Below are 21,287 nucleotides of genomic sequence, written 5' to 3' on the forward strand. Positions count from 1 at the left end.
CTGCAGATGTGAGTGACATCTTATTCAGCCCCCAGAGGCTACTCTCTATTGTTTTGAAGGGGGACCAGTAAACACCACATTCCTGGACATTATCACAATAAGTGCTCAACAATACCAGCAGGCAGCAATACGGGAGGACTGGATCAGTGCTGTTCTGCATGATCAGATCTAGATTTTAAACCACACTGATATTAACCAGTTTATTATTTAAGGTGCTAGAATTTTCATGTGAATTTAAAATTAAATTATTACATGGTCTCAATTCTATATAGTGGCAGTTAGACAAGGTAAAACCAGGAGAATAAAAAGGAGAAGCCCTGGCACAATAGTCCAAACCAGGACATGCAAAATGAGAAAAATACCTCTGGAAAAATCACAGTAGCAACAATATTACATTTTTAATTTAATTGAGAGAACGAGACCATAGCTCAAATTGAGGCAATCCCGTTTTCTTATCAAAACAACCAGATTTAAAATCTTAAACTGAATGCTGAGAAGTAAACAGAATTGTTTTCCTCCTCTGTGCCTGGAGGACCAAGTGACTTCAGCTTTATGGGAAAGATTAGGCCATGCTAATATTTGTACTTGGAAACTGAAGAAGCTAGGAACCTTGAAAATATAGGTTTTCTGCTCAGAGACAGGATGATCCAGTGGTTAGGGTGCTAACCTAGGAAGCAGGAGATCTGAGTCCAATTTCCTACTGCACCAACTAGTATGTGACCTTAGACAAGTCACTTAGTCTCTCTGCTTCAGTTCCTCATCTGTAAAATAGAGATAATGGTATTTCCCTGCCTCACGGGGGTATTGCAAAGAGAGTGTGAGATGTTCAGGTAATACAGTACCAGGGGCATATAAGTACCTTAGATTGATATTGCTTGTACACAAGAGGAAGCTACACTCCCAAACTATCCAATACTCGTTCTTAATTTTGGACACCACCCACAATTTGAGTTTCTCTACACTATCTTACAGATGAACAGTCAATGACCTCATAATAAAGGCTTCAAGAATCACCCTCTTTAAAATAAGAATAATTTATTGTCTAGTGTGCATATGACCATTTTTTCCCCCCACAGTAGTGCAAACAGACTGAGCTATGCATAGAAATACAAACACCGCAAGGTATGCAGAAAAGTAGCAACAGCTCACTTTTTGTTGACAATAAGCTCACCTTTATACTGTGGTGCTAACTATAAAAAACAGCTATTGGAATTTTTCTTCTTTTATTTCACTGTTATACGGAATGGGGGCATAAGATAATGGTAATTATACTCCTGAGTCCTCTGGCTCCTTTTGATCATATAGATTTCCGCTTTTAGAGATATTCACTAGCATATTCCTAAGGTCTTAGGGTTTGATCCATCAGCTCTTAAACAAGTAGCTCTTATTCATGTGAACCCAATCAGAATGATCAGGACTATTCATGTGACTAATAGCTATTTGTGAGTGTAAGAATTTGCAGGAACAGGTCCTAAGAGCCAGATTTTTAAAGGTATTTAAGCACCTAAAGCAGAGGTGGGCAAACTACGGCCCGTGGGCCACATCCAACCTGCGGGACCCTCCTACCCGGCCCCTGAGCGCCTGGCCCGGGATGCTAGCCCCCGGCCCCTCCTCTGCTGTTTCCCCTTCCCTTCCGCGCACCGCGCCATGCTCTGAGCAGCTGGGCAGTGCAGTTGCAGAGCCGCAGCTTGACCCGGTGCTCTGGGTGTACGGTAAGGGGGTGGGAGGAGGGGTTGGATAGAGGGCAGGGGAGTTCGGGGGTGTGGATAGGGGTTGGGGGGGTTGGATGGGGCAAGGGTCCTGGGGAGGCAGTCAGGAATGGGGCGTTCGGGGGTGGTCAGGGACAGGGAGTGGTGGATGGGGCAGGAGTCCCGGGGGGCACCATCAGGGGGCGAGAAGCGAGGGCGGGGGGTAGGATAGGAGGCGGGGGCCAGGCCACACCTGGCTGTTTGGGGGGGAGACAGCCTCCCCTAACCAGCCCTCCATACAATTTTGGAAACCCAATGTGGCCCTCTGGCCAAAAAGTTTGCCTGCCCCCAACCTAAAGATACAGACAGGCATGGCGTGGGATTTTCAAACATCAGTGGGAGTTAGGCACTTAAGTGCTTTTGAAAATCCTATTAGGAATGTATCTGTGTCTTTAGGCACTAAATACCTCTAAAAAACTGGCCCTACGTGACCGGCTTCCATTAAAGTTAATATGGGACCCTCTGTTTAACAGTAAGGGGTAGGAAATACCTCCCATGAAATGCCTGCGCGATGACAGAAATTAAAGATGTATAATTTGAGTGTAAAGTTAAATTCTTCTGGAGTGATGTTCCTATTCCCCTACATTTATTATTTTTCATTTGTTTTTAAACATTCTCTCTTCAGCTCATGCTTTCTACTTACCCACATGATTGCACTGACTCTGGAATTTGCACTTATCCTAGTGTTAGGTTCCTGAATACAGCTGCTAATAACAAAGAGCAGGCGGATCTAAAATGAAGGATCATCTTGGAAAGGAAATCTCAAGGTTGTGATAATAAACTATTCATAAGAACAAGTCTAGCAAATAGTAACTATGGGATTCATGCTCTTAATGAAACATCTAATTTTCCAGACCTGTGCATTAGAGAAAGTCTACCATTTTTGCCAAACAGGGAATGATTTACTGATTATAGGAACATTATACAAATGAGACCTGATAGAATGCACAACTTATGCCTGATTACTACCAAAAAACAAAACAAACAAAAAAACAATGTCTTTTAAGATAACTATGCCTCCTGTGTTAAAATCAGAAGGCAGCAGCTGCAAATTGAGAATGCAATGATAATGAAAGATATGTTCATTAACATTGTACAGCTTTTCTGTCTCTTAAATTATAATACACATGGTTCTTCACTTCTCTGTCAACATACCTATCTCTGTTGCTGCTGTAGCATCCACAGCTTCTCCTGTTTCTTTTTCTTCTTTTGTTTCAGTCCCCTCACTTACTAGCTCACTGTGCTTCTCAGTTTCCACTTTTTCTCCCGTCTCACCTGGAAACAGTAACCATGGATATCAAATTAGGATACCCTTAACCAGTATTAAATACCCCAGCTCTTTTCTGCATGGCTGATCTGGTTTTGTCACCCCTGCAATAGCTTTTATAGATACAGCAATAGGTCAACAACCAAATGAATCAATAGATAAGAGACATTCAAATGCAACTTACAATTGTGGAGGTACGTGCATGTTTCACATCCATAAAATGCTCCTGCTTCACTTGTCATTCATAGAACTCTGAGCTGAGGCTTGATTTCATATTTAAACTGATTTTGTTTTCTTATATAACTGTGATTTTTATTGTAAACTTTTAATATAGATATTGTTATCAAGAGTCAACAACACAAACAGAAAAGAGTGGTAGCGTGCAGTTCCAGTTGAAATAGAAAACTAATGATTTCCCTCACTGTCATCCCTCTTAGTAGTATCAGTGAATTAAGGAAATAAAAAAATATGCTGTAAATAAATAGAGGAGCCCAATCATCGCTAAATTCATGGAAAGAACCCTCCTCCCTGTGCGAGCACACACACAAATTAACTGTATGCAGAATAGCACCATTTTGAGACAGACATCAGCAAAACTGTACACAGAGTTTGTCCAAAAAGAAATCCTGCTGTGAGATGAAGGGGAACAACAATGACTAAATGGTCAAAATAACCCCCATATCTGTCCTTCAGACAAATAATCAGTTTCTCGATTGCAAAGATGTCCCAATACAGGGTCCATGCTACATGGATTACTAGACAGTGTTCTGCTTCCAATATCATGCTAGTAAGCTAATAAGGGCCAGTTAATGGAATAATCAAGTAATCAAACTCTTAGAATCATAGAATATCAGGGTTGGAAGGGACCTCAGGAGATCATCTTGTCCAAGCCCCTGCTCAAAGCAGGACCAATCCCCAATTTTTGCCCCAGATCCCTAAATGGCCCCCTCAAGGATTGAACTCACAACCCTGGGTTTAGCAGGCCAATGCTCAAACCACTGAGCTAAACTAACCAAGTCAGCCATATAGCTTTTATGTAACACAAGTATTTTATTTTAGTAATTTAACGGATATGGAGATAAATTACCATCTCATGAAGAAACAGACTCCAAATTCTCTTAAACAAGTATATGTAAGACCGGAGAAGGCAGCTCCTGTGCCTCAGATATCCGTATGTGAGGTGTACAGGTTCACAACACAGATTCAGGAGAGCCAATACATTTACGGACGGTGATGCTACATATCCAAGTGACTGCATATGCCATTAAGTTCTGCTTGAAGAAGTGACCTTTCCCCCTCTTCAGCAGGAATGTGCAGTGGGAGAGGCTGTTGGTGGCATGCTCTCCTACAGAGCACATGCCTTATGTGCTTCACCCGTCTGTGCTCCCCTAGGGAATGCCTCTCCATAAAGTGTCCAATTCTTTAATGAGTAATTGCCACTTATTGTGAGACACCTGATCCCTAATTTAAGCTACTCCCCTTAGACATGCACCTACTACATGTACACTCAGCCAGTGAGAAACCCAATCCATGTGTGGGATACTCTGCCCTCTTGTGTAAACACTCCCTTGAATCTCTGACTCACTGAGCAGCCTTCTCCTGAGATAACTTACCGCATCTTGCACTCCCCCCTTCCATGAGGTCCCCAGGCCCTCAATGCATGTTCCACCTTTGTGATGCACTGCAAATACTCTCTGACATGATTTTCCTCCCCAGATATCTACTTTTCCTCTTTTTTGAGAAACCCTACCCCATGCTCCTCCTTTTCTTACACTCATATCTCCTGTACTTTTCTGCTTGTCTAGCAGCTAGCCCCATAAGATGGCCCTTCTGCCCATTTCCTCCCCCCACAGCTTGTTTCTGTTTTTTTGAATTGGTAGAACACCACCACAATAGAAAGCAGAACTCTGTATTATTAGGCCAAATGCATCCCTGGTGTAACTCCAATAGAATTAGACCAGGTAACGCCAACGGAATTACACCAGGGAGAAATATGCCCTACAGTATAATAACTGAGCATAGCAAAGACTACTTCTGCTACCCTCTCTCAAAGAGGCCCATTGACTCCCTGCGAGGTAAAAGGACTTTCTATGCAGTTAGCTTGATGCCTGTGTTACTTATGCTTCTAGAATAACTGCATCCAGCACTCTATAGGTGCTTTACAAATAAACTATACAGGGAATGACCCTTCCTTTCTATAGCTTGCTGAGATCCCACTCCCCCCACAAGGATAACACTACAATAATATTTACGTCAGCTATATACTAAAATGGATAATATGGCATTTGTGGATATTGAGCAATAATATTTTACAAAGAAACACCCCTCAGCACTTAAATGAGGAGTCTAAGGGATGTTTTATCTAACCAGAAAACACAGAGTGTGAAATGAAGTAGCACAGTCAACAACGGATAGTGCTGAGAGGCTTTATTACAGTTATTACAATTTTGACTTCTGCGCATGAGACTTTCCCAACCACATTCTTTCATATAATACAGTGTAAGAACTCTGTGGACTAAATTCTGCCCTCACGCACTCATGTGCAGTGTTGATTGAAGTCAACAGGACTTGTACACAAGTCTCTAAAGGCAGAATTTGGCCTCCTGAATCTGCGAAAACACATATATTACCCTCAATGAGTTGGTCCTCTTCGTTACTTTGTACTTTCCTGATGATTTGTGTTACAGGGCTGACACTTCCCTCTGCCGGTCCCGCAGGCGGCGGTATCCCAGTGCCCTCTGCCGGTCCCGCAGGCGGCGGTATCCCAGTGCCCTCTGCCGGTCCCGCAGGCGGCGGTATCCCAGTGCCCTCTGCCGGTCCCGCAGGCGGCGGTATCCCAGTGCCCTCTGCCGGTCCCGCAGGCGGCGGTATCCCAGTGCCCTCTGCTGGTCCCGCAGGCGGCGGTATCCCAGTGCCCTCTGCCGGTCCCGCAGGCGGCGGTATCCCAGTGCCCTCTGCCACTGATCCAGTGTCCTCCAGTGGTTCTGCAGCCAGTGGTCGAGTGCCGTCCAGATCCATTCTTTTATAGTTAGAATTAACACATTCTGCTGGTGCTGGAAACAAAACTTCTGGCTCCTCTGCTGGAAGATTCTCACTAGGGTTTATCTCCTCAGATGTGAGATCCACCTCCTCCATTGGGTCTAACTTTGTCTGGTCAGGTATAGTTTCATTTTCCTCTGTGGTTGGAAAGTTTTCATCTGAAGTAGCTTTTATTTATTGTAATTAAAAAGAAAAGAGAAAATATGACATTAATGAACAAGTGTTTAAAATAGATCAGTACTAAACCAGGAAAGCACTTGTGCAATTACGTCACAACTAGAGTGGGGTGACATGCTTTTGGTGAATAGTAAATTCGCTGAAAAATGCACTTTTCAGGGCACCAAAACTATCTGTCAATTCCGGTCCAATTCAGCCAATAGTTTTGGCCAAAGAAGGAAAAAAATTAGAGCTGTTAATTAATCACAGTTAACACAAGTGATTAACTCAAAACAAATTAACTAGACTTAAAAAATAATTATGATTATATAAAACAATGTAAAACTTTAGCCCCTACTAGTCCACTTAGTCCTACTTCTTGTTCAGCCAATCTATCAGACAAACAAGCTTGTTCACATTTATGGGAGATAATGCTGCCCGCTTCTTATTTACAATCTCACCTGAAAGTGAGAACAGGCATTGCACATGGCATTGTTGTAGCTGGCGTTGCAAGGTATTTACATGCCACATATGCTAAACATTTGTATTCCCCTTCATGCTTCGACTTGTAGTCTCTAAAGTTTTACATTGTTTTGTTTTTGAGTGCAATTATGTAAAAGAAAAAATAATTCCACATTTGTAAATTGCACTTACACAATAAAAAGATTGCACTTGTATGAGGTGAACTGAAAAATACTGTTTTTTCTGTTCCTTTTTTACAGTGCAAATATTTGTAATAAAAATAAATATTAAGTGAGAGCTGTACACTTTGTATTCTGTGTTATAACTGAAATCAATATATTTGAAAATGTAAAAAAAAATCCAAAAATATTTATAAAAAATTTAAATTGGTATTCTATTTGTTAACAGTGCAATTAAAACTGTGATTAATTGCGACTATTTTTTTATAATCTCATGATTAATTGCGATTTTTTAATCATTTGACAGCCCTAAAAAATATATTTTGGAAAATTGGAAGTGTTGTGTCTTGGCCATTTTGAAAAATAATGTTTGGACTTTTCATATCAAAAATGTATTTTTATTTTAATATTTAGCTAATTTAAAAACAAAACAAAAGAGTGAAAAATACCCAAAAATCTGGAACAAATAATTTTGGTTTAAACAAACTATTTTATTTGACCCTAAATGATTTTTTTCAGTTCTCTCATTTGCCTTGAACAAAATCAGGTTTTTTTAAATTTCAGCTCAACCCCTGAACAAATTATTCACTCAGCTCTAGTTACAACCTGTAAGACAGTTTACATTTGTGTATAAAACTTATTCTTTTAATAGATCTGTCATTACTATGAGTAAAGCATATTGAATATGTAAGTGTTGTCTGAGTTAGGCCCAGATGATCAGATACTGACCAAGGAAACAATTTCCACAGCAAAAATATGCATACAGCCAGTGTACTGAGTGTTAAATCCTACCCTGGGATACACATAGGGTTGCCAGGTGTCCAGTTCCAGTCGAAAAAGGACCCTGGTGGCTCTGGTCAGCACAGTCGGCAGCGCAGCAGGGCTAAGGCAGGTGCCCTGCCTGCCCTGGCTCCACGCAGCTCCCGGGAGGAGCCAGCATGTCCAGCTCCTAGGCGCAAGGGGACACTGAGTGCCAGCTCCACAGCTCCCACTGGCCAGGAACCGCAGCCAATGGGAGCTGTGGGGGTGGCGCCTGCGGGCAGCACGCAGAGCCCCCTCACCCCTCTGCCTAAGGAGCCGGACATGGCAGCCGCTTCTGGGAGCCACCTGAGGTAAGTGCCACCCAGAGCCCACACCCCGAACCCCCTCCTGCACCGCAACCCCTCACCCCAGCCCAGAGACCCTCCCGTACCCAAACTCTCCCCCAGAACCCGCACCCCTTCCCACACCCCAACCCCCTGCCTCAGCCCTGAGCCCCTTTCCATACTCTGAACCCCTTGGTCCCAGCCTGGAGCTCCCTCCTGCACCCCAAACCCCTCATCCCCGGCCCCCTGCCCCATTCTGGAGCTCTCTCTCACACCCTGAACCTCTCATTACTGGCCCCACCCCAGAGCCTGCACCCCAAGCCAGAGCCCTCACCCCTGCCCACACCCCAACCCCCAGCCCCAGCTCAGTGAGTGATGGTGGGGGAGAGCGAGCGATGGAGGGAGGGGGGGATGGAGTGAGTTGGGGGCGGGGCAAGGGTGCTTGGTTTTGTGCGATAGAAAGTTGGCACACTAGATGCACATAGGTGGCTTCTAATGGTGCTTACAGACGAGGTGCCATGTCTTTCACTTGAAAACGCAAACCACTGAGCTAGATTTTCATATTCAATAGAATTAGCAGCCATTAGGTGGATTCTCCCCTTGATGCAGCTACACAGTTCCTGTTAATGATAGGTTATATGCACGGTAGCGGTAACATGCACACCAGACATATTGAGGCGAGAACATATACCTCAAAGAATGATGGGACACCTGCCTAAATGCTACCATCTAAGCACTGCTAACCTCAGTGAAGACCAGGGCATTGACAGCATACCGTACTTCACATACATGACAAGAAAAAGCGTTTTAATTTCTTAAAATACACAACATTTTTAACACTGAACTACTGTACATATTAGTCTATCTTATAACACAGGCTATACATTCAAATGTACTTCTCTACTAATGTGGAAGGAATCACTGAAATATGGTAAACATAAACTAAACAGTTCTGGCTCCTTCATCTGTGATTGGATTACAGGATAAATAAAGCTATGGGTCTGCTAGCCAGATGAAGTTTAGGAGAAGAATATAGAACAAAATTGCTTTTATGCATCATATCTATGGGCATTTTATCATAAAGTTGAAAAAGTCACAGAATGAGCCATCAAATTAATACCAATCTACCAGGCCGATTTAATCATCACCTGATTAAATTTGCCAAGACATTGAATTTAACTATCTCACAAAAAGTATTATGATGAAAGAAGCCTTAGGGAGTTCATGGAGGAAATGCGTTAATATAGTAATTGCAAGATTATGACAAACTGCATTTTCTGGTGAAATGATTATTGCGGTGATGAGAGTTGTCAACAGAATTAAGCAATATTTTAAACATGTAGGGGAACGGCTGAAGAATGTAATAAATCTTGTTTTTAATCAGATTATTTGAGTCTGGTTGCTTTTGAGATAAATTCATTGTGGTATATCCTTGAAGGGAAAACAGTTCTCTGTGAGAGGCAGTCAGGGAGAAAACAGTACTTCTCCTGGGGCACTCAGGCGAGGCAGTCCCCTAAAAAGTGCCACCTGCATACTGGCTGAAGTGAGTAGGAGTACAAGGAAAGACAACTGAGGTAGATGAGTGGCAGGAATAAAGGATCGAAAGTGACAACATACATGGAAAAAACCTGCTAAACACAGGGTATCCAAAGGATGCTCTCTCTCATTTGCATAGGAAACTATAATCCGAACCAACGCACTGGGCTACCAATAATGCAATTTTTCTTTATATATATTAAGTGGATCTTGGCAAGGTTCGTAGTCACAAAGTTAGATTGCAGGTTTTAGCTAAATGTATTGAAAGGGTTACTGAAGTGTTATCGCCATTGATTACATTATGATTTTGTTATATTGCATGGGGTTTACTATTATGATTCACATAAGTTATTAATATTTCAAATGATTGAGAATATTATAAAATACATATTACTATACAGTTGGGCTTTAATAGAATAGCAAAAAGTTTTCTGCTTTATCTTCTCACTGGAAAATCTTCACAGTAATAAATAAAAATAATTTGTGAATTTAAAAAAGTGTGATTGTGAATTAAAAGAAAAACTGCAAATGTTTTAAACAGTATTGTATATTATAAAGAAATATATATACATAAAGCCACAACAGTTTCATGTTTTCATTCAAATGAGCATTGTCAAATATTGAGGTGCACAGTAGTTTGCAAAGTAATTCAAGGTATAGTGGGAAGGATGACATGAAATGAGGGGTTTTAGGTATCTGATTACAAAGAACTATAACAAGCCAAACTCAGTAAGAAGGCATGCACAGATTTCTTAAAGAGTTGTTTTTTTTCCCAGGAGAAGGGGTATTTTCTGGTCATGGCCCCTATTTTCAAAACAAATGCAACTAATGATTTTCCCATGCCTTTGTGTGTTCAACTTGAGTCAGCTTAAAGGGGTGTAGTTTTCAAGAAGGGGGTGATCACCACTTTCTGAAGATAAGGCCTTTTTAAAGGGGTCTCAAGTTGGACACCAAAGATGGAGGCATCCAAAATCACTAGTCTCTTTTCAAAATTTGGCTCTTCAGAGTCTGATCCTGCAAACATTAACATACGTGTTAACATGTTACTTATGGGAGTAAAATTACTGGCATGTGTGTTTACAGAATTGAACCCTTAGTTACATTACACTTCAACATAAAATTAGTTTTAACTTTCAAATAGGCAGAAGATTACATTAGGTTACAGAATAAAATCCTCACTAGAACTGTGTGCACTTGACATTTTACACTTACCAGGACACTGTCAGTTCCACATACTGCAGAACCAAAACATAGGTTTTATAATATCAAGGTTTTCAAAATTTAACATCAACAGAAATATTTCTAAATTTTAAATATTTCAATAGAAACAATTAAAAAATATTCCTAATACTTCCCTGCAAATATTGTAGCAACTTGGTGTTTTACTTGTACCACAAAGTGAAAATAAATGAAAATCAACTAGAAAAAAACATTACATGAAGTAATCTAGTCTCATTGTCAAAGCATAATATAGTGCAAAAGGTGAATAAGCAAATGAAGTGAAAAATACATTAGATTTATCTACCATCTTTCATCCAAGGATCTCAAAGCACTTTACAGACATTAATCCACATATTAATTAATAGAACTTAACCAGAACATGACCAGGAGGTAGCTAAGGACACTCTACATCAGGGATTGGCAACCTTTGGCACGTGGGCCATCAGGGAAAGCCAGTGGTGGGCCTGGACGGTTTGCTTATCTGCAGCATCCACAGGTTCGGCCGATCGCAGCTCCCACTGGCCGCAGTTCGCCGTCCCTGGCCAATGTGGGCTGTGGGAAGCGGCAGCCAGGACATCCCTCGGCCCACGCCACTTCCCGCAGCCAGGGACGGCGAAGCGTAGCCAGGGGGAGCTGTGATCGGCCGAACCTGCGGACGCTGTAGGTAAACAAACTGTCCCGGCCCTCCAGCGGCTTTCCCTGACAGGCCGCGTGCCAAAGGTTGCCAATCCCTGCTCTACATTTTACGAGTGGAGGAGCTGAGGCACAGAGAAGCTAAGTGGCTTTACCAAGATCACACAATGAGTAATGACAGGTTTCAGAGTAACAGCTGTGTTAGTCTGTATTTGCAAAAAGAAAAGGAGTACTTGTGGCACCTTAGAGACTAACCAACTTATTTGAGCATAAGCTTTCGTGAGCTACAGCTCACTTCATCGGATGCATACTGTGGAAAGTATAGAAGATCTTTTTATACACACAAAGCATGAAAAAATGGGTGTTTACCACTACAAAAGGTTTTCTCTCCCCCAACCCCACTCTCCTGCTGGTCATAGCTTATCTAAAGTGATCACTCTCCTTACAATGTGTATGATAATCAAGATGGGCCATTTCCAGCACAAATCCAGGATTTAACAAGAACGTCGGGGCGGGGGGGGGGTAGGAAAAAACAAAGGGAAATAGGCTTGAATAGAGACTGGTACTGGCTAAGTCATTATGCAAGGTAACCTAAGTTAATTATATCCAATTTGCAAATGAATTCCAATTCAACAGTCTCTCGCTGGAGCCTGGTTTTGAAGTTTTTTTGTTGTAATATCGCAACTTTCATGTCTGTAATCGCGTGGCCAGAGAGATTAAAGTGTTCTCCGACTGGTTTATGAATGTCATAATTCTTGACATCTGATTTGTGTCCATTTATTCTTTTACATAGAGACTGTCCAGTTTGACCAATGTACATGGCAGAGGGGCATTGCTGGCACATATCACATTGGTGGATGTGCAGGTGAACGAGCCTCTGATAGCGTGGCTGATGTTATTAGGCCCTGTGATGGTGTCCCCTGAATAGATATGTGGGCACAGTTGGCAACGGGCTTTGTTGCAAGGATAGGTTCCTGGGTTAGTGGTTCTGTTGTGTGGTATGTGGTTGCTGGAGAGTATTTGCCCAGCAGAAGCAGCTGTCCTAAGAGTATAGTTGGATATGTTAACAATATTGCTGGGTGGGTTGAGGGAACCATTGCTGTGGCCCCTTGTGGCATGTAGTAGTTTAGAAAGTTTAGTGTACTTTTTCTTTTGTAGAGAAGCAAAGTGTGTGTTGTAAATAATCAAAAAGGCTGACAAAGGAGGTGCTGTTGTCATCATGAATAGGTCGGAATATGAACAAGAGGCTGCTCAGCAGCTCTCCAACATTATTAAGGATCTACAACCTATCCTGAAGGATGACCCAACACTCTCACAAATCTTGGGAGACAGGCCAGTCCTTGCCTACAGACAGCCCCCCAACCTGAAGCAAATACTCTCCAGCAACCACATACCACACAACAGAACCACTAACCCAGGAACTCGTTCACCTGCACATCCACCAATGTGATATGTGCCAGCAATGCCCCTCTGCCATGTACATTGGTCAAACTGGACAGTCTCTACGTAAAAGAATAAATGGACACAAATCAGACGTCAAGAATTATAACATTCATAAACCAGTCGGAGAACACTTCAAACTCTCTGGTCACGTGATTACAGACATGAAAGTTGCGATATTACAACAAAAAAAACTTCAACAGTCTCTCGCTGGAGCCTGGTTTTGAATTGGAATTCATTTGCAAATTGGATATAAATTAACTTAGGCTTGAATAGAGACTGGGAGTGGCTAAGTCATTATGCAAGGTAACCTATTTCCCCTTGTTTTTTCCTACCGCCCTCCCCCCGACGTTCTTGTTAAATCCTGGATTTGTGCTGGAAATGGCCCACCTTGATTATCATACACATTGTAAGGAGAGTGATCACTTTAGATAAGCTATTACCAGCAGGAGAGTGGGGTGGGGGGAGAGAAAACCTTTTGTAGTGGTAAACACCCATTTTTGCATGCTTTGTGTGTATAAAAAGATCTTCTATACTTTCCACAGCATGCATCCGATGAAGTGAGCTGTAGCCCATGAAAGCTTATGCTCAAATAAATTGGTTAGTCTCTAAGGTGCCACAAGTACTCCTTTTCTTTTTACAATGAGTAAGTGACTGCACAAGGAAAAAGATTCAAGCCTCAACTCCAAGTCCTCTGCTCCAACCACTAACCCTTGCTTCCTTCTAGTGGCAAGATAAACACAGATCCTTTGCACACAAGGATGCAAAGCCTGTGCTGTAGGAGCCAACACAATTGCCTTCTGCTTGAACAACAGACCCTGTGCTAGTCTACAGCCCTTTACTCAAATTCCAGTTTGTACCTGTTTCCTCTTTTCATATCTAACTGATGACAGGTTTTATATAATGTCCTACGCAAGTGTGGATTTTAAATTAGTATTATGCCATTAAAGTCCATCTTGCTGGGAATTCAGAGGGCATTCCCCTGCTTTCATTCAAAATAGGGTGGACTCTCTAAAATGGAAGAAGTAGGGCCCCAAACATCAGCTTAATATATTCATTCCTTAGAAATATGAATATTTTGTGGCAATCAACACTTAAGATTCCTTATAGTGATAATATATTAAGCCTTTGAAAATATTTATTTTCATTGTTGGAAGAAGATAAAGCTGGAGCTAGAAATGGTAAAAATATTTTGAGTTTAGATAGGCAATTCCCACAAACTTCATACCTCTGTAATAGAGCCATCTGCCAGCAGTTGTATGTTTGTGTTCATTTAGATACTTATTTCAAATACAGTGAAATAGCCACAAACTTTTGCAATTACATTTCAGTTGAATGAAATAAGTTTTTCCATAAACAAATTAACAGAAATCTTTTTGTAAATGTCTTTTTTCCTATTAAACTAATTCAGGAAGTAAATAACTTGCATCCTGATTGGTTGGTAAGAATTCCAACCCTGAGTAAGTATTTCAGCATATTTACACAAGTCCGAACTTACTAGCACCATAACATTAGTTTAAGAAGTTAATATGCCTTATAATATATGGTAACAAAACAACAACAACCATCTAAATTGAATGACTGAAATATCTCAGATTCAGTAATTTCAGTCTCCTCTTTTCTGCTCAGAAACAGGAATTTCTTCTATAGAAGCACTAGTATCAAGCCAGCTGCAGAATGAAACTGACAAGGAATTTGGCTTTAGCATATTGAGGAAGTAGGCCAAAACAGCAGGAACAATATAAAATTATTTCATCAAAATTTTCAGGAGGCTCCATTGTACAAAAGTGCGCCAAGTCTGCATTATTCCACCTAGCAATCTCAGTAGTACTATTCCCTTACAAACCTGCTATTAACACTGTACAACAAAACAAATGTTCTAAAATACAACAGCAAAGAATTAACACACATAGAAAACCTTTATTCTACAGCTAGTATTCCTCCAGTCAGGGGAATAACTGTATGTCAAGTCCTTATAACAGCACCATGACTAGACCTACTAACACATAGTTAAAGAATGCAGGTAAGGATATCAGTAAAATTAAGTGCAAACAAGCAAGTTTTTAAGTTAACTATGTGCGTATTTTATCCAACCCTATTAGTGTTAGATTATGGCACTTATGCCAGAGGAAACTTATGTAGCGTTGACCTGGAGTCACAAGGCCCCACGAGAAGGACCGGGAAAATTATACTCTCAGGCAGGCACAATTTCTCCCAAACCTATTTCATGGGCATAAGAGAATGTTCATATCTTCTCCACCCATTAGGATGGATGGCTTGGTGATGGTGGTGGGGAAATAGTTCTTTGGCCTGATGGCTCTATTCTCTCTCCTGGCTGATGGCCCCATTTCCTGATTATATCTACCAGAGAGAGCATGGCTGTCTACCACAGCACTCATGTGACCACCATGAAGAGATTCTTCCATTCTTAAGGTACGTGCAGGGGTTCTGCAGCACAGAAACCAACTGGGCTCACAGTTGCATTTGAGTTCCATACTGCACGTGTGCCAAGGCCAGGATTTAGCACAACTGATTTTAAAAGGTCTTTGAAATAACTTCTAAAATGAAATTATTAAAATTTTGAGAGCTAAGTTTATGGAGATGCAATGTGTTAAATCTAGGAATATTTGTTAAAGCACTAAGAAAAGGAGGACTTTTGGTACCTTAGAGACTAACCAATTTATTTGAGCATAAGCTAAAGCACTGGCACTAGATACAAAGAAATGAACCAATTCTGAAAACCCTTACTCATGGGAGTAGCCCTTGCTCATGTATGTAGTTCCAATGACCGCAAATGGAAGTACTCAGAATAGCAGATAGCTAATGTGAGTAAAGGTGGCAGGATCTGGCCCAGAAAACTAAATAATTTCAAATATGATATCAGAATAACCTCAAAGCTTCAAAAATTATTTGTTTTGAAAGAAAGCTTACATTTAAAATCTTAGAGAAATATTAGAAAATTAAGGATCAGATTCCGGGGTGCAGCTGAACTACAGAGAATGCAGATCAGGGGCATACCTGCTCAGGGCTGCTCTAACTTAACCTGGCTGTAGGCTAAATACTTGCTCCAACAAGTTGAAACTACAACAAGGGATTGGTGTCACACAAGATCTGTGCCACTGGATGATCACCTGCATAGTAGGCTGATCTTCCCCAATTCAGATTCCACCAGCAGTGCAATTCCAAAGGGCAGTACCATACGTGAGAGCCTCGTCCTAACACCTATAGGGTTAGCATTCAGGTTCTTTAAAAATGACAAGCATCCATTGGGACAAATAATACAGTGAAAAGATAAAGTAAGATTTGTATATTTTCTTTGCAGGTAGTGGGAAGGATAGTCTTAAGCAAGCTGAGGAGCCGATCCTACAAAACATTATTCATGTGGCTATTCCATATTCACACAATTAGTTCCTTAGGGCCTGATCCAGCTCAAATAAAGTCAGTGGGTTGCCATTGACTTAAATGGGATGGAATGGCCCATCGATTTCATAAGGATAAGGATTGCAGGATCAAGTCCTAATATCAGACTATGTCCTGAAATTTATTTTTATGCCTAACTACCACTGGCTTCAAAAGACGTTGTACAAAAGGACTGATAGGATGACTTGTCTCTAACCTGGAAACAAATTAATTAAGAAAGAAAACTCATACCTTATTATCACAGATAAATCATATTTGAAAAACTGCATTCAACTGAAGGCAATGATAGGTGACCCAGGTACATCCGTGGGCAGAATTAGGCTCAAAATCAGGTAAAAATTATTACTCAGAGTAAGTATTTTACTCAGTAATTCCCTTAAATACATGTAATGAAGCATATATTTCAAGATGCAAAAACTACCTCTATATTAGCTAATTCTAAAACTCTGAATACTGTTATAGTCATTCACAATTTTATAGATTCTCTACTTTAGACTCAGAAGAAAACACAAGGAAAAAGTATGAATATTTGTATATACTAAAATATACACATTATCTGTTCAACAAATAAAAAATATCAACAGTTTGTCTGTTCATGGTGGGATTTTAAAAAACACCAAGCCACTTAGGATCAAAAGGCCCATTGAAAGTCAGAAAAATACTCCTCATGAAATCAGTGGCCCATTTAAGTCAATGGCAAAACTCTCACTGATTTCATTCAAGAAGGATAAGGCCCAAAAGAATTGTGTAAGCACAGCATATCTGCATGAATGAGATTTTGTAGGCTTGGGTCCTTAACTTGCTTAAGGATATCCTTCCCACTACGTGCACAGGAAATAGAATAATTTCTTACTTCCACCTTTTCACTGTAATATTGGATTATTTGTTCTAGTGGACGCTTGTCATTTTTAAAGAACCTGAATGTTAAACCTGCAGATGTTAGCGACCAGATTCTGCACTACAGTGTAGCCATTGGAATTGTACTGTCGGTGAAATCCGACTCAGTGTGGATCAGCCCAGGACATGGGTGATTCTTCAGTGGGGCTGAGCTGGTGGGCGGGCTTCTTAGATAATACCACAGTCAAGGGGATTTGTACCTCTTAGACACTTTTGAAAATCCAGTAATATTTATGCCTGATCCTGCAACCAGCACTCAATCAAAGTTTAAAGTTCTAGTGGCATGAGCAGACTGCAGAATTGGGCTCAGATTTTGATGCAACTCTGCTCTCTTTTTGCCAGTGATTTCAGCGGGAGTACAAGGCCTGTTTTTATAAGACAAACTATTGTCAGACAACATTTATGAAAAAGCAAAACATAAGGTAGCATAAATATAAAATATCTGAATGACAAACATAATGATAGGCATTAAGATCAGTGACACTAAGCTGTTATAAAAGTAGTTTTTATAATGAGACAATCATTTCATCATCGAAGGCAATAACTGGTTGTGTTTTATCTAAAGTAATAAATATTCGTCATCTTTCAGAGTTGAGATATACAAACTGCTTGTGACAGTTTTGTTTTTTTTCCCAAAGTTGCTTACAAAATTCTAGGGCCAGTCTTAGTTGATGTGGAAGATGGCTGAAGCTGAAATTTAATTTAAAAAGCTTATCCGTTATATAAACCACACTAACCACCCAATAATAGACAAAGAATTGTGTCTAGACTTGAAGGAGGTCAGGAAATTCTGCCATGGGAATGTATCCCCAGCTTTTCTATGTTATGGAATAACTGCTGATGTGTTGGTTTACCAGCTGCTACAAAGTAACTTTACTATTGCTTTTCACAAACTTGCAGGTAAGATTAGGTTGGGTTTTGGGGGTTTGTTTTTTTGTTTTATTTTGTGTTAATTCTCTAATGGAATCTGTTAAGATTTTATCTAATGACTCTTTTGGAGTCTTAAAATTTCTACCTAGAAATAGAAAAATGTCTATTTAAAAAAAAAGTTAACAGTTTTAGGCTAAGAATTTGGTTACTAAGTTCCAGCACTTTTTATAATCAGTTTATAAATCTGTGAAAAAAAGAACACAAAAACAGAAATTATGCTGACAAATTTCTAGGGTGGCCAATGCCTGTCTGAATGATTATTATAGGTGCGTCCTTCACAGTTAACTCTGGGAATGCAGGACGAGTAGTATAATCATTTGATACTAATATGCTTTCTAGTTTAAAAAGAGATATTCTTCATTCAAGTGCTGGATTTACTTTTTAACTTGAAAGTAGGTTCGCTTAGACCACTGGTTCCCAAACTGGAGTTTGCAAAATGTTACAGGGGGTTCTTGGGAAAAAATTCCCTAATGGCGGACAAAGCTGTCCCTAGAGACCCTAGGTAGCAAGGGCCAGTGGCCCGGAGCCCCTAGACTTCCAAGAGCTAAGCAGATAAAAGCAAGCATATCTATCACACTGAGGAGCTTTAAACTTCAAGATTCCTTATAAGAAATGGAAAGGGAGGTGCATATTTTTTGCTGTTTTAAAAATTAAAGAGGCAACTAGTATTGTTTTTAAAATTATTATGAAGAACAAGTTTAAGCTTTGTTGTAACGTGTTGTTTGCCTGGACTACTCAAGACCTGAATGCTTGTGTAAGAGGAACTCTTTGAGTTGGCTTCTTAAATACCTTCATGCTGTTACACATCTGATACTACTTGATGAAACATACGAGTCTTGTCTTATAACAGGCTTATTCAAAGTGACACAATCTATGAAAGTGAGATCTTGGAAGAGTGTTTTCATTTTCATAATGTAATAAAAATACTGTAATGATAAATAATAATGTCTAATAAATAGGGTGTAATAAGCAAGTCATAAAAACAAATTTTATATTTCCAAGATCACTGCTTTTATAATTTATACTCAGGTAAAGGAGAAAATCCCGGGAAATATTCATTTTTAGGAGAGGGTTTGCGAGACTTGACATTTTAGTGAAAGGGGTTCACAGGTTGTGAAAATTTGGGAACCACTGGCTTAGACTGATGTGTTCCTGCAATTCCCCCTTCCTTGTTTGTTGTCATCCTTTGACACGTTATGACTTATTTGGACCACAGTCTTAAAACACTTGTGTACATGACTTTATTCCCCTGAAGAGTCCCATCGAACTCAGCACAGCTTCTTGAGTAAAAGAATTCACATGCACATTTACAGGACCGGGCTACCTAAACTGCTCTGCTGGGCACCGACCATCAGCTTTTGACCTGTTCTGTAAATCACTAAGCACATCTTTGGCTGCATAAACAGCATTTATTTCTGGATAACTAAGCAAAATGGCAGAATTCCCTCAGCTAGAGATGACACCTGAATCCACCTTTGTAAAGTGCTTGGGGGGGAGGGAGGGCTGGGACAGAGCAGCTAGCGAAGGACACGGTTTAATAAAATCACAACAGCGATCAAGAACAACAAATAACAGCGGTTCCGAGAGAAGCTGACCCCCTTTAGGAGACGGGCAGCAGCGCAGGCCCTTGCAGGATGTCCGGGCTGCCCCTAGCCCGGCTTTGGGGGCCACGGGAAGAGAAGAGCCCCGCTTGGCCGACCCGTGCTCACCACATTTCTGCAGCCCGTTGGTGTCGCTGGGTTTTGCAGCCGGCCGGTTGCTGTCCTCGGTCTGGGTGCTGCTAGAACAGCCCATCGCGCCTCGTGCCCAGCGCCTGGCGAGGCCGCCAGAGGAACCCCGGCTCCGAGCCTGCCGCGTGCCTCCCTCCGCGCAGCCCGCGTGTTTACAGCTCGCGCTGCGTTGCCATACGAACCGCGCCACCAGCCGCCGCTCCGTTTTCCCAGCGCCAGGGCTCGCAGCGGTGCAGAGCGCAGGCGCAGGCCGCCCCGGGGCGTGGCTTGGAAATAGGAGGTGGGTCGAAAGAGACACGAGTGTTCCCGCCTTTTGTCAGCTCTGTGCAGCCCCCCCCTCCCCCGGCGCTGCTGCTGCTGCTGCTGCATCCCTGGCTTGAGGCGGTTTCCGTCCGGATTTACGGTCTGGTTCAATGGCTCTCAGCGCCCCCCTCTCTACAGATTCTTCCAGGACCAGCTCTGCTGCTGAACTGTCCAGTGAGGCAGCAGAGAACAAGCGCATCTCGGACAGCAACAGGGAGGCAGGAGCTGGCAGCCCCAGGAAAGCAAAGCCCGTCTGGGAACCCGCTGCCCCACCCCCGCCCTAGGGCGCCCACAGTGGTTTCAGCGTTAATAGCAACAGATCCAAGAGCTAGAGCCACAGTCTGGAAACCCAGCCCCACCAACACTGGCCTAGAGCAGGAGGGAAACTACGAGGAAGGGGGGGACCCTTTCTAGTTTCATTATCGGAGTGGTGGGAAATGCGGAAAGTCAAACTTGCCCAGAGCGAGCATGTGAAGAGTAAAGGTTTTTTAAGTGTTTCAGGTTTAATGATCTGATAAGGCCTCTAAGCATCGTTTAAATACAAATAAAATGATGCACAAAACTTAATTCATTTGGCTTTTGCAAATTTTTCTTTAAAATTTTTGTCAAAAATGTACCAACAGTAAGATGAAAACGTGTGAAATCTTGATTTAAGACAATTTATTCAAGTCTTTTCACTTGCCTTGTACAGTTTTCATTATACTACACGTGTATATATTTTACAATGTACCCGAAGAAGGCTGAGCCTGCAAGCCCTCCATTCACAGCAGTAGTCTTTACTAACCCAAATACTCCTATTCAAATCCCTTTTTGAAGGACTTTGTATGTAGTCTCATACAAAGTGCATCCCAAATCACTTTACTTTTAAATTTACATATAATCATTGACAGATGGTCAGGGAGACAAGATATGCTTTACAATGAGGTGGAAAAGAGCTGCAGAGTAGATTAACCAGACAGACAGAAATTTTGTTCCAGTTGGTTGGAGCTACAGATTACCATAGGGATGAGTGCCATACTCTAGGAGGTTTCAGAGTAGCAGCCGTGTTAGTCTGTATTCGCGAAAAGAAAAGGAGTACTTGTGGCACCTTAGAGACTAACCAATTTATTTGAGCATAAGCTTTCTTGAGCTACAGCTCACTTCATCGGATGCATACTGTGGAAAGTGTAGAAGATCTTTTTATATACACACAAAGCATGAAAAAATACCTCCTCCCACCCTACTCTCCTGCTGGTAATAGC

The 21,287-nt window shown here is 41.4% G+C and overlaps 1 protein-coding gene across 1 annotated transcript in view; it reads right to left on the reverse strand.

Moving 5' to 3' along the window:
- The window catches only part of ERICH5 (glutamate rich 5), a 31,237-nt gene extending 11,229 nt beyond the window's left edge, over window positions 1-20,008 (reverse strand). Inside the window, exons 1-3 of the mRNA XM_048841319.2 lie at window positions 19,723-20,008; window positions 5,646-6,221; window positions 2,904-3,023 (exon numbers count right to left, since the gene is read on the reverse strand). Of these exons, the coding sequence (XP_048697276.2) occupies window positions 2,904-3,023; window positions 5,646-6,221; window positions 19,723-19,807 (781 nt within the window). The 5' untranslated portion in view covers window positions 19,808-20,008. The remainder of the gene's footprint in view (window positions 1-2,903; window positions 3,024-5,645; window positions 6,222-19,722) is intronic.
- Between the last annotated feature and the right edge of the window lie 1,279 nt (window positions 20,009-21,287).

Source organism: Caretta caretta, chromosome 2, assembly GCF_965140235.1.
Source record: "Caretta caretta isolate rCarCar2 chromosome 2, rCarCar1.hap1, whole genome shotgun sequence".
Lineage (NCBI taxonomy): Eukaryota > Metazoa > Chordata > Testudines > Cheloniidae > Caretta > Caretta caretta.